The sequence below is a fragment of the Lepidochelys kempii genome, chromosome 6 (genome assembly GCF_965140265.1).
Source record: "Lepidochelys kempii isolate rLepKem1 chromosome 6, rLepKem1.hap2, whole genome shotgun sequence".
NCBI classification, from domain to species: Eukaryota; Metazoa; Chordata; order Testudines; family Cheloniidae; genus Lepidochelys; species Lepidochelys kempii.
The window spans coordinates 112,063,631-112,077,371 of NC_133261.1; the positions used below are offsets into that span (position 1 = coordinate 112,063,631).

At 42.8% G+C, this 13,741-nt stretch overlaps 1 protein-coding gene across 1 annotated transcript in view; it reads left to right on the forward strand.

Moving 5' to 3' along the window:
* Window positions 1-13,741, forward strand: part of LOC140913377 (cytoplasmic dynein 1 heavy chain 1-like) — a 100,855-nt gene that overhangs the window by 63,398 nt on the left and 23,716 nt on the right. Inside the window, exons 44-59 of the mRNA XM_073349669.1 lie at window positions 296-429; window positions 752-866; window positions 1,026-1,187; window positions 1,276-1,490; window positions 1,636-1,840; window positions 2,015-2,188; window positions 2,293-2,412; window positions 2,498-2,618; window positions 4,471-4,666; window positions 5,398-5,515; window positions 6,678-6,893; window positions 9,737-9,949; window positions 10,125-10,252; window positions 10,796-10,949; window positions 12,186-12,332; window positions 12,421-12,571. Coding sequence (XP_073205770.1) covers window positions 296-429; window positions 752-866; window positions 1,026-1,187; window positions 1,276-1,490; window positions 1,636-1,840; window positions 2,015-2,188; window positions 2,293-2,412; window positions 2,498-2,618; window positions 4,471-4,666; window positions 5,398-5,515; window positions 6,678-6,893; window positions 9,737-9,949; window positions 10,125-10,252; window positions 10,796-10,949; window positions 12,186-12,332; window positions 12,421-12,571 — 2,569 coding nt within the window. The remainder of the gene's footprint in view (window positions 1-295; window positions 430-751; window positions 867-1,025; window positions 1,188-1,275; window positions 1,491-1,635; window positions 1,841-2,014; window positions 2,189-2,292; window positions 2,413-2,497; window positions 2,619-4,470; window positions 4,667-5,397; window positions 5,516-6,677; window positions 6,894-9,736; window positions 9,950-10,124; window positions 10,253-10,795; window positions 10,950-12,185; window positions 12,333-12,420; window positions 12,572-13,741) is intronic.

A 13,741-nucleotide genomic window follows, 5' to 3' on the forward strand; every position in this document is an offset into this window, starting at 1 on the left:
CTTTGAGTCTTAGTGGGCTGTCTAAATCGTGCAAGCCACTTCCCAGATGCCTGCAGAAATTCTGGGCAGCACTGCTGCCGTGGCATGTAACATTACATGCCCTGCCCGTGGCACATACTACATCAGAGTCTGAGGGGGTCCCTGTGGCGATCCTCCTCAATTCTCGAGTTGGGAATTTGTGTCACTCCAGCCTCTTTATCCAGCACAGAGGGGTCAGCAGGTTGAGAATCTCTCCCTTAGTCTTAAATTCTAGACTGTTAGATCTCTTGCTTACATATTGGCCTCCTTATTCTAGGATTATATCCCAGTGGATCAGGAAGAGCTGAGAGACTATGTAAAAGCCAGGCTGAAAGTGTTTTATGAGGAAGAACTTGATGTGCCACTAGTGCTGTTCAATGAAGTTTTGGATCATGTGCTAAGAATTGACCGGTAAGCTGAATTTCCAACTCCTGGGTTTGTCTAGTTTGAATTATAAAACAAATCTGTATTCAGACTAGTCCGGAATGGAGCACCAGTTTGTTCTGGTGTTCTACTTGGGAGAGACATTCTGTAAAGGGGGCACTGCAAGGCTGGAATTATAGCAGTAGACTGAGAAATACTGACAATAGTCACTTCAGTGTACCCCCGAACCAGTCACAGTACTAAAAAAAAAATACAGGTTAAGTTTGCAAGAAAAGGAGGTTTGGAAATGTGGTGGCTAATTCACAATTTATCAAGCAATAAATTTACTTGAAGTACCAATCTCTTTCAGAATCTTCCGCCAGCCCCAGGGTCATTTGCTTCTCATTGGAGTTAGTGGAGCAGGGAAAACTACTCTCTCACGATTTGTAGCTTGGATGAATGGTTTAAGTGTTTACCAAATAAAGGTTGGTTTAGTTCAATCACTCAACAAAAAAACTGACTGTTAAAGCTTGCAGTTGTCTTACAGATATTCTATCTTTGGTAAGATAAATGTATAAATGTAAGTCATTGTGAGGGAGGATAAGGGCTAAAAAAGATCAGTAACTATTGCTAAATCTTTATAGGTTCATAGAAAATACACAGGTGAAGACTTTGATGAAGATCTGAGAATGGTCTTAAGACGCTCTGGCTGCAAGAATGAGAAAATAGCATTTATAATGGATGAGTCAAATGTACTGGGTTCTGGATTCCTGGAGAGAATGAATACTCTTCTGGCCAATGGAGAGGTAACTTGAGTAAATGTGTATAAAGCAGCAGTTATGCAGGAAAAAAAAATCAAGCCTTTAAGAAAAATATACTTATTTCCTGGATTAGGTTCCTGGTCTCTTTGAAGGAGATGAATATGCCACCCTTATGACTCAATGTAAAGAGGGAGCACAGAAAGAAGGTTTAATGCTAGATTCCCATGAAGAATTGTACAAATGGTTCACCAGTCAAATTATTCGCAATCTCCATGTTGTGTTCACCATGAACCCATCTTCTGAGGGCCTGAAGGACAGAGCAGCTACTTCTCCAGCTCTCTTCAACAGGTAACTAACTTACTGTGTTTGGGAACTAACTACAACAAAGTATCTTAACACTTTGCGTCTGTCTTTTTTAATTAAGAATATTGTTAATACCCTCTTAAAAAAAGAAATTTTGCAGGCTTTAATGTCTGTCTTGTCCTGTCTGCAGGTGTGTCTTGAACTGGTTTGGAGACTGGTCAGCTGAAGCACTGTACCAAGTTGGCAAAGAGTTTACAAGCAAAATGGATCTGGAGAAGCCAAACTACACTGTGCCAGACTATTTGCCAGTTGTGTATGACAAGTTACCACAACCGCCATCACATCGGGAAGCTATTGTAAATAGCTGTGTATTTGTTCATCAGACCCTTCATCAGGTGTGTTCTGCCATGCTACTCGGATCTCTAGTGCCGTGTTCTAGTGGACTGACATAAGTTCAGTAAAACAATGTTGCCCCATGACAATATTGAGTTTAAAAAAAATCTAGATATTATATAATCCTAATGTTTTACATATACAAACTTTTGACAAAATCCTTTTCCTTTGGAAAGGCTAATGCTCGTCTAGCAAAACGGGGAGGCAGAACTATGGCCATCACACCACGTCACTACTTGGACTTCCTCAACCATTATGTCAACTTGTTCAATGAGAAAAGGAGTGAGCTGGAGGAACAGCAGATGCATTTGAATGTTGGTCTTCGAAAGATCAAGGAAACTGTTGACCAGGTACATACCTTTAAACTTTGCTTTTTACAATAAAATTAGAGCTATTAAAACATTTTAAAACTGAGTTTAGTCTGTATAGACTCTAATATTTTAATTCATGACAGGTGGAAGAACTGCGTAGGGACCTGAGAATAAAGAGCCAGGAGTTGGAAGTAAAGAATGCAGCAGCTAATGACAAGCTGAAAAAAATGGTGGAGCATCAGCAACAAGCTGAGAAGAAAAAGGTGAAATCAAAGCTTTCTTTACCTTTTGTACATGTGCAGTATATTCAGAAATAACATCTTACAGGTTGCACAATCTTTCTCTTAGGTTATGAGCCAAGACATTCAAGAGCAGCTACACGAACAGCAAAAAGTAATTACAGATAAGCAAATGAGGGTGAAGGAGGATCTAGACAAAGTCGAGCCTGCTGTCATTGAAGCTCAGAATGGTAAGTCAGCACTGACAAATAACTACAGCATGCCTGCCTTTAGGGGTTTGGGGCTGATCCAAAGGCTCTTGAAGTCAGTGGGCATGCTTCCATTTGCTTCAGTGAACTTTGGGTCCTTCCCTTTATCAGCAGTATCTTAATCTTTAGTGTGGAAGCAGTAGAAATAAAATAGTTCACTAGCACTACTGAGCTTCCAAACTTCTCATTATTGCTACTGTAGACTTGCATTCTAAGCCGTATTTTTATTAAACTTTGAGCAATAAAGTGTCTTAATGGTTCACTGTTTTTTGTCAAGCTTTGCTAGATTTACTTACTATCTTTCAGTATACCATGCCACATTAGAATAGGAACTCCTGAAACAGCAGTAGGTCAGCAAACACTAGGAAATTTCTGGTGTGCACTAGTATGGTCCACATAGTTAGTTAGTCTGCAGCACACTACCTTGCTGTGCACTTACACCCCAGCTTATTGCTCACTGTTTACTAGACAAGCCCCTAATGTGTTCTGTCTCTGCTGGTGCTGCCTCTTAAGAGATAGCAGTGTCTGGTTCATGGAATTAGTGATTTAATAAACGCTATACAAGTATCATGAATGTAAATACTACCTACAACTTATTTACTCAAGAGTTAGTTACAATGGCTTATCAGTGGATTGTGTAAGAGGAGGAAGGACTTCTAACTCACTATTTGCTTAGGTATACAGTCACTCACTGTAGAGGCATAGCCTTGTGTCAAGGTTCCTCCCCCACTCTGAACTCTAGGGTACAGATGTGGGGACCTGCATGAAAACCTCCTAAGCTTACTTTTACCAGCTTAGGTTAAAACTTCCCCAAGGTACAAATTAATTTTATCCTTTGTCCTTAGAATATCCAGTGCCACCACCAAACTCTAACTGGGTTTACTGGGAAATGTAGTTTGGACACATCTTTCCCCCCAAAATCCTCCCAACCCTTGCACCTCACTTCCTGGGAAAGGTTTGGTAAAAATCCTCACCAATTTGCATAGGTGACCACAGACCCAAACCCTTGGATCTGAGAACAATGAAGAAGACTTTTAATAGAAATAGAAGGAAATAGAAGTAAAGGAATCACCCCTGTAAAATCAGGATGGTAGATACTTACAGGGTAATTAGATTCAAAACATAGAGAACCCCTCTAGGCAAAACCTTACGTTACAAAAAAGACACACACACAGAAATAGTCATTCTATTCAGCACAATTCTTTTCTCAGCCATTTAAAGTAATCATAATCTAACGCATACCTAGCTAGATTACTTACTAAAAGTTCTAAGACTCCATTCCTGGTCTATCCCTGGCAAAAGCAGCGTACAGACAGACACAGACCCTTTGTTTTTCTCCCTCCTCCCAGCTTTTGAAAGTATCTTGTCTCCTCATTGGTCATTTTGGTCAGGTGCCAGTGAGGTTACCTTTAGCTTCTTAACCCTTTACAGGTGAGAGGATTTTTCCTCTGGCCAGGAGGGATTTTAAAGGGGTTTACCCTTCGCTTTATATTTATGACACCTTGTTTTTAGGCTCCTTAACTTGTGAACTCAACATAGCTGCCAGGTGCAAACTCTTGCTCTTGTAGTAGTGCTTGGAGGCTTCTGATAGTTCAGCTTGCTCTCACACAAGTGAGAATACTGGTGGAGGGTTTTCAAAATGTGGAAAGCATTTGGTTTTTACAAGAGAGGTTTAATTCATTTTAGATATGACCTGAAGCTTAAAAATCTCTCAACAATCACAATGAATATTTGCTAATTTCTGTCTTACTATTTTGCTGTCTTTTCTTCCATTTTCTTCCCAATCAATACCCTTCCTTTCTCCTGCTTAATCTGGCTTGACCACTGTGATTAGCTGTAAAATCAATAAAGAAGCAGCATCTGGTAGAGGTCCGTTCTATGGCCAACCCACCTGCAGCAGTGAAGCTAGCACTAGAATCCATCTGTCTACTATTGGGTGAAAGTACAACTGACTGGAAACAGATACGTTCCATCATTATGAGGGAAAACTTCATTCCAACTATTGTAAACTTTTCTGCTGAGGAGATCAGGTGAATAATTGCAGGTACCAAGCTACTGCTGGGAATAGAAAGAAATTGTTCACAAGATTTTCACAATAGAAATCTTACTAGTAGTCACAATTGGTGATGTTAGGGCTTGTTTTCTACCTCACAAAAAGCAGAATTAATCTCATATGCATATGCAGAATCTCCATATTTTATGCGGTGAACAAAATATCAAACTCTGTCATATATTCATGAAGATGATCTATCAGGGAGAAGATATGCATCTCAGGGCTAAATTTTACTCTTAAAATAAATTTTAAAGTATAGTCTGAGTAGCACATACTGCCATCAGAGCACTGGGATATAGACTATTCCCAGTAATTGAACTTAAATTTCTTTCTTTATTTCCCAGCAGTAGCCTTAAATCCCTGAAAATACCTTTTTTATCCCCTTAATAGCTGTAAGCTCTATAAGGAAGCAGCATCTTGTTGAAGTAAGAGCAATGGCCAACCCTCCTGCTGCAGTAAAACTGACTTTAGAATCAATCTGTCTTTTGTTGGGTGAGGAGACAAATGACTGGAAAAAGATCAGACCAGTTATTCTCAGAGATAATTTCATCAGCAGCATTGTCAACTTTAATACTGAAGATCTCAGGTATTGGTTTTAGTTTATCTACTGTAGGAAAGGGGCAATTTCCTCTCAGTAACTCTGCGCTGACAGATTGAACACTTGCACACATGCTGTGTTAAGCACACAGGGTACCTCTTCTTTTGCAGTGACTCCATCTGGGAAAAGATGAAGAAGAATTACATGTCAAATCCAAGTTACAATTACGAAATCGTAAACCGAGCATCCTTAGCGTGTGGCCCCATGGTAAAATGGGCAATTGCACAGGTAACTCTTCTGCAGTAGATACGCCAATGTAGAATGCTTCAGTGTTATGTGGGAAATCAAACACCTAGTGATCAGTACTAGTTCTACCGTGCTGGAAATATGCAAGGACTCAGAATCCACAGACTTCCATCACTCAAAGATCTGTGGCATCTTGTCTAGCTTGCTATTGTAGGTAAAAACAGAAATTGGTCTCAGGTGAACGTGCAGAGTAAGGTGTTGAGTGTTCTTGAATATTCGGTTAACTGTTCCATGATTAACAGGATCCTGCAGTACATTTCATAAGAACTTGTATGTAATGATTGCAACCCTACAACTTACTTTTTCAAAAGACCATTGAAAATATCTGTTTTAATAATCGTGACTAATGGCTGGACTTTTTGCTCTGTAGCCAGTTTTGTGTACACAGACCAAATTTTGTTGCCTGGTTTGATCTCATTTCTCCCACCTGACAAGGGTGGGGAATGTTGTAGAGCAGTGTGATCGTGTCTTACTGAGGGGAGGGCATCTAGCTCTGAAGTAATGTCAATGGCAAGCACAGACACCATCTCATCCAGCCCTATCCAAAACCCAGGTTGGTTATTTGTGGGTGTCGACTTTGGCCGAGGGTTTACAGGTGGGATTTTAGAAGCTTTAGTAGAGTGCTGTTATGGGAAAACAGGAGGGCTCCTTCAGTGGGGGCAGGGGCAGGCTAATCCCAGTGTGCAGGGAAAAGGAAACGCTAATTTGGTATTTACCCCAAAAGGGTAAGTTTCCCTCTTCTAGCCTTCCAGACTCATTGCAGTGTCTCCCCTGCCTTCATCCTACACGCCCTGAGAGAGAGCTCTGGCATCACGGGCAATTGTCTCTGCACTGCATGATTTAATTTGAAATTTGATCAAAATCTGGAGGCTTCCCAAAGAACTTCAGTCTCACTTCAGTGAGATGAATAGTGCAGTCCACACCTCTTGGCTGTTTCAGGCGACCTGCAGACTCAGAATAGTGAATCAGTTTAAGCAGAAGACTAGAAAATTAAACTTTTTAAAATGAAATCCTGAATACCTAAAATCCTGAGGGGTGCCCTCAATCCATAAAAAACTATGCTTGCTGATTTACATGGTCCCAAGTCACGTGGTAAATTCCATTCTAGAAAGTATCTAGAACTGACTGTTCACATGTTTAACAGCTGAATTATGCGGATATGTTGAAACGAGTAGAACCTCTCCGCAATGAACTACAGAAACTGGAGGATGATGCCAAAGACAATCAACAGAAAGCTAATGAGGTAGAACAGATGATTCGTCATCTCGAGGCCAGTATTGCTCTCTACAAGGAAGAGTACGCAGTGCTGATTTCAGAGGCTCAAGCAATTAAGGCAGACCTGACTGCAGTTGAAGCAAAAGTGAGAATACTTAATGTACCATTTTGTCCATTTTATTGGCTTCTCTTTGATATTTCAGGGGGTGGGAGTAGTGGCTTTCAAACATTCTATATACCTTTCTAAAACAAAAGGCTTTAATGGCCTCTCTACACAACAGTTTATCTTTCAGTATGTTTCATCCTTTGGACTTTTTACAAAGAGCTTTGCAGATCATTGATAAACAGACCAGAGTGAGGATTACTCTTCCAATCACTGCCTCATGCTGGCCACCCAATTAAGTTGGCAATCTGTCTGATCAGGACGAGGCTAGCAGGTGGGATGTTACTCAAAACCAAGGAAAGCTAACATAGGTAAAACCAGTCCTTTTTCACAAGCACAAAATTCACCCATTAGACTGATCAATTCTGTAAGTCTCAAATGTGTTTCAGAGGAATTTTGATTACTTAATGCTTTTAACAAAAAGTTGAGTGTCTGCCTTTTCTCATATTTTAAAACTATCTTGCAGGGTAACTGTTATATTAATGTTCTCTTCAGACAAGTCTAGTGAAGTCAGGTCAAACAGTCCATACAAATGTCCTCTTATTTTTTGGTTCCTTGAGCTGCACTGATGGAATCATAGAAATGTAGGGCTGAAAGGGAACTCGAGTCCAGCCCCCTGTGCTGCAGCAAGGTAAAATAAACCTAGTTCATCCTTGACAGGTGTCTGTCCAATCTGTTTTTTAAAACGTCCAATGATGGGAATTTCACAATCTCCCTTGGAAGCCTATTCCAGTGCTTAACTACTCCTTGTAGTTGGAAAGCTTTTCCTCATATCTAATCTCTATTTCCCTTGCTGCAGATTAAACCCCTTACTTCTTATCCTACCTTAAGTGGACATGGAGAACAATTGATCAGTCCTCTTTAGAACAGCACTTAACATATTGGAAGACTCTCCCCGTGGTTGCCTTTTCTCGAGACTAAACATGCCCAATTTTTTAATCTTTTCCCGTAGGTCAGGTTTTCTAAACATATAATCATTTTTGTTGTCCTTCTCTGGAAACTCTCCAACCTGTCCACATCTTTCCTGAAGTGTGGTATCCAGAACTGGACACAGTAATCCAGCTGAGCCCTGATTGCTGTATAGATTGGGACCAGTACCTCTTGAGTCTTACTTAAAACACTCCTGTTAATACATTCCAGAATAGTAGCCGTTTTTGCAGCTCCATCACATTGTTCACTCAGACTCAGTTTGTGATCCACTATAACCCCCAGATCCTCTTCAGCCTAGCCAGCTAGATCGGGATGGGCAAACTTTTTGGCCCAAGGGCCACATCGGGGTTGCAAAACTGTATGGAGGGCTGGGTAGGGAAGGCTGTGCCTCCCCAAACAGCCTGGCCCCTGCCCCCATCCAACCCCCTTCCACTTCCTACTCCCTGACTGCCCCCCTCAGAATCCCCTACACATCCAACCCCCCTGCTCCTTGTCCCCTGACCGCCCCCTCCCGGGACCCCCCCTCCCCTAACTGCCCCCCTGAGACCCTACCTCCTATCCAACCCCCCTGTCTCCTGACTGCCGCGCCCCCTATCCACACCCCTGCCCCCTAACCGTCCCCACAGGACCTCACCCCCATCCAACCCCCCCTCCCCCGCTCCCTGTCCCCTGACTGCCCCAACCCCTATCCATACCTCCGCCCCCTGATAGGCCCCCCGGGACTCCCACACTTATCCAACCACCCCCTACTCCCTGTCCCCTGACTGCCCCCCGGGAACCCCTGCCCCTTATCCCCTGGCCCCGAGCCCTGGCACCCTTACCATGCTGCTCAGAGCAATATGTCTGGCAGCTGCGCCACCCAGCTGGAGCCAGATATGCTGCCCTGGAGGAGCGCGCAACCCCGCCGCCCAGAGCACTGGCGGCGTGGCTGTGGGGGAGTGGGAACAGCAGGGGAGGGGCCGAGGTAGCCTCTCCGTCCACGAGCTCGGGGGCCGGGCAGGACAGTCCCGTGGGCCAGATGTGGCCCGCAGGCCATAGTTTGCCCACCTCTGAGCTAGATCCTAGCCCAGGGGTGGCCAACTTGTAGCTGCGGAGCCCCATGTGGCTCTTCAGAAGTTAATATGCGGCTCCTTGTATAGGCACCGACTCCAGGGCTGGAGCTACAGGCACCAAATTTCCAGTGTGTCGGGGGTGCTCACTGCTTAACCCCTGGCTCCGCCACAGGCCCTGCCCCCACTCCACCCATTCCCACCCCCTCCTCTGAGCCTGCCGTGCCCTCACTCCTTCCCCCTCTCCCCCAGAGCCTCCTGCATGCCACGAAACAGCTGACTGGGGAGGCACTGATCCACAGGACTGCCAGTGGGCAGGAGGCACTGAGAGCGGGGGGTGAGGGGAGAGCTCATGGGGGCCGGGGGCCTGCTGATGTATTACTGTGGCTCTTTGGCAATGTACATTGGTAAATTCTGGCTCCTTCTCAGGCTCAGGTTGGCCACCCCTGTCCTAGCCAGTTGTTCCCTGTTCTGCAGTTGTTTTGCATTTGATTTTTTTCTCCTTCCCCCTTCCTGAATTTCACTTGTTGAATTCAGATCAATTCTCCAATTTGTCAAGATCATTTTGAATTCTAATCCTGTTCTCCAAAATGCTTCCAACCCTTCTGTCCCTTTCCACTACCAGAACTGTAAAATTCACAGCCCAAGAATACTAACAACCAAACTTCCAGAGTTGTATATGCACTCATAGTTGTTTTCTGGACATACGTAATTCTGAAAATTTGGGTCCAAAGTCTGGTGTGTTGGGCAAACTTGTTTCTCCATATAGGTTGCAAATGCGATAATTATGGGAGCCTTCATTTTGAATAAAGATATATATTATATTGACCATTCCTTAATTTCTAGGTAAACCGTAGCACAGCTCTCTTGAAAAGTCTGTCTGCCGAACGTGAAAGATGGGAGAAGACAAGTGAAACCTTCAAGAACCAGATGTCTGCTATTGCAGGAGACTGTTTGCTTTCAGGGGCTTTTATTGCTTATGCTGGTTACTTTGACCAGCAGATGCGACAGAACCTGTTCACTACATGGTCCCATCACTTGCAGCAAGCAAATATCCAGGTAAAGATTGATCCACAATTACTAATGTCATGACTACCACTCGTGTTAACATATATTGTAATGAGTTACTGCTTCATAAATGAGAAATCACAAGGTTTTCACAAAAGATAATGATCAAATTTGATCAAACTTTGGGCTCTCTTTGGGCAAATAATAATAATGTTTTACTCTACAGTTCCGTACAGACATTGCAAGGACAGAATACCTTTCCAATGCAGATGAGCGTCTTCGCTGGCAAGCAAGTTCTCTACCTGCAGATGACCTGTGCACAGAAAACGCTATCATGCTTAAGCAGTTTAATAGGTACTTCATTTGTACAATAAGTACAGAATGTATGGGGATAAACTTAACAATGGATCGGTGCACAGAACTCCCACTGAAGTCAATGGAATTTGCACACACCTATCAAAAGGAAAACTTGATTGAAACTTTATCATCAAACTGAATATAAATGCTTTGAGAGATTTTGAGCGCTGTCTGGCATCTACATAGTACCCATGATAGCAAATTAAATTCAAGTCTTAATAATCTCTTTCCATTGTGTTTATAAGCAAAACAACTTGCATTTTTAGTGTACTTCACTATTATACCAACTTAGCTCAAACTGAAGCTGTTAGTCAGTCTGTATTGACTGAAACCTTAAAGTATCCTTTTGATAGTTGTATCTAATTAGATCATTAACTGTTATCTTCTCCAAACAATGACAGTGATCCTCCATATTCCATTTCATGAGCCCACATTCTCCAAAAAAGATTTAGAATATTAACTCAACCTGAGTGGACTAAATGCCTTGTATCAGAAGCCTTAAATCAGTCATACAATGGAAATATTTTTTCACTAACGTAGGTATCCACTGATCATTGATCCTTCTGGACAAGCCACAGAGTTCATTATGAATGAATACAAGGACCATAAGATCACTTGTACTAGCTTTTTGGATGATGCTTTCAGAAAGAACTTGGAAAGTGCATTGAGATTTGGTAACCCTCTACTCGTCCAGGTTAGTCTCTTGTTTACATAAATTAGAAAAAAAAATTGTGGTTACATTTCCCAGGAAGTACACTTGAAATCTTCACTTGCTGGGGCTTAGTTTTATTGCTACTCTGGTAATTTTGTGCTTTTCAGGAATTAAATAAATGAAGGTCCTTGTGTAGACAATGGATCAAAATGCAGCAAAGATCATCTCCCTTACCTGTTGTTCTAACTACATTGCTCCCCCTCTCCTACCATATCAAGGTCAAATTTAAAGGCCTTTCTCAGCTGTGCCCCTTGCTACTTAATAATTTGTCACCTATTGTGCCCCTTCCACTTCACCAGTGATTTGACTATCCAGTCTGCTTGTCCACTCCCCTTCAGTGACTCTTCACACACCATCCCTCCTGCGTAGAACAGTCCCTACACTGATCTATAATGCTCCTGTTTTTTAAAAAAAATCTTAAAACTCACTTCTATGGATGTCTACAGTAAATAGTCAGTGTTGAAATAGCTAGATTGGAGCAGATGGGAGAAGCCAAATTGGCTTGATGAAAATACAAAAAATAAGGCAAATGTATAAAAGTACATCTGTCTAGAGATGGTACCCATTCCTGTAGTATCCAAGCACCTCACAACACCTTAAGAAATAAGGATATATTATCCCTATAGCACAGATGGGTAAAACTGAGGCACAGGTTAATTTACTTTCCAAAGGTGTTGGTCTCCATCACCCTCTTATTGCCTGTGCTCTTAAATTGTGAGCTGTTTGAGGCAGGATTTAGGTCTAATATTTGGAGCAATGGGAGCATCACTTCTGATTGCGGCCTCTTGGTGCTACTTATAATCTGATATCTACACAAGAAAACAGCAAAATTAAGAAAGCCAAACTGAAACATTACTTGAGTATGCATCCGATGAAGTGAGCTGTAGCTCACGAAAGCTTATGCTCAAATAAATTGCTTAGTCTCTAAGGTGCCACAAGTACTCCTTTTCTTATTACTTAGGTATGTAATCCATCATCCAAAATGTCTGAATAGCATATGATAGTAAAAATTAAACTGTGTATAGCTTATTGTATGGGGAATAACATTGGACTATCAGCAGTTACGCACATGACCAAAACTTCATGTGGATTACTACTAGAGCTTTTCCCAAGCCGGGGAAAATATGTGATCCAGATCAAACTTTATTCAAGCTTGTTCCAGCACAGGTCCATTTAGCTACTGTTCTCTTCATTACTCTCAATTGTATTGCTGTTTAGGATGTGGAGAGCTATGACCCAGTTCTGAATCCTGTGCTGAATCGTGAAGTCCGGAGAACTGGAGGTCGAGTGCTTATTACCCTGGGAGACCAAGATATTGACTTGTCACCATCCTTTGTCATCTTCCTCTCCACCAGAGATCCAACCGTAAGGAACTCATACAAATTTGTTTAGCTTTCAGCAGGGCAGAACATGTATTAAGCCAACAAAATGATCCTGATATTTATTTTGATAGGTTGAGTTTCCCCCGGATCTCTGCTCTCGGGTTACATTTGTCAATTTCACAGTAACTCCCAGTAGTTTACAGAGCCAGTGTCTGAATGAGGTCCTGAAAGCTGAAAGACCGGATGTTGATGAAAAACGTTCTGACCTCCTTAAACTTCAAGGTATGTTTCTGAAAAATCAAACTGTAAAAATGAGTCATAATTAGTCAGAGAATTAGAGGAGAATAAACTTGACTGTCACTCTCTTACTAATATACAGCTATTCTTTTCATAGTTGAGGAATGTGATATTTTGGAACGTTCTGTTCTTCTTCGAGTAGTGTCCCTTTGGGTGCATCACTTTAGGTGTCTGTGTGCCCAGCACCTCTAATCAGAGATTTTTGGTAGAGCCCGGGCATGTGCTCTCCCTCCCTGCTATTTAGCACTGCAAGGGGGGGAACCCCCCGCACTTCCTTCTCTACTGCCTTTGGCCTCTGAGGGAATGAGCAGTTGTCCCTTCCTCTTCTGTGTCATTAGCATAAGTAGTGTTTGTTTTGTTATCTTTCTTCTCCTTAAAAGTAGTTAGGCTAGTGTTTCTTTATTTTATTTTATTCCTTTGGGTTTAAAAAAAAAGAGAGAGAGAGAGAAAGGAAAAGAACTTCACTTTCCTGCCCTGTCTGGGGGCATTCCTCCCCCCCACCCCCAGGCATCTAGTAGATTCAATTTTTTTTCCAGTTTAAAAAAAAAAAGAAAAAAGTAAAGACGTTCTTCTGCATTCTTCTCTGCTAGAGGATGACAACCCCCTGCCCAGGGGCTTGCCTGGCTCTCTCTGCTCCAAGCCATGCCTCTCCTGCCAGGAGTCAGTTCCTGTAATGGCCAGACACTCACTGTGCCTGGGAGACCTTCACAGAAGTGCTTTACCTGCCACATCTAAAATGGCAGCCTCATAGGAGCTGCGAGCTGAAGTTAAAATTCCTCCCTGTGGAGAAAACACTTCAGTCTGCAGGGGACTCCGGTGGGTGCTGACCCCGGATCATCCCCAGAGCCTTCACTTCAAAAGGGGTTGAGTCGTGAAGAGGAGAGGAGAAGAAGAGAGAGAAGAAAGAAAGACAAAGCCACCAGCAGACTCCCCCTGGAAAGGCTGGTAAAAAGGACTCCTCTGAGCAACTGGCCAGCCAGAGGGGTTCCCCAGTGCAGCCATCTTGGCACTGATCCCAACACGTGGTTCCGAGTAGCTGGCCAGCCAGTGGGGCTCCCCAGAGCTGCCATCTCAGTAGGAGATACCAGCAGAGGGACCTCCTGCTGTGAGCTCTGCTGCAGGAGGGCACCCTCGGCATCACAGCTCTGAAGCAGG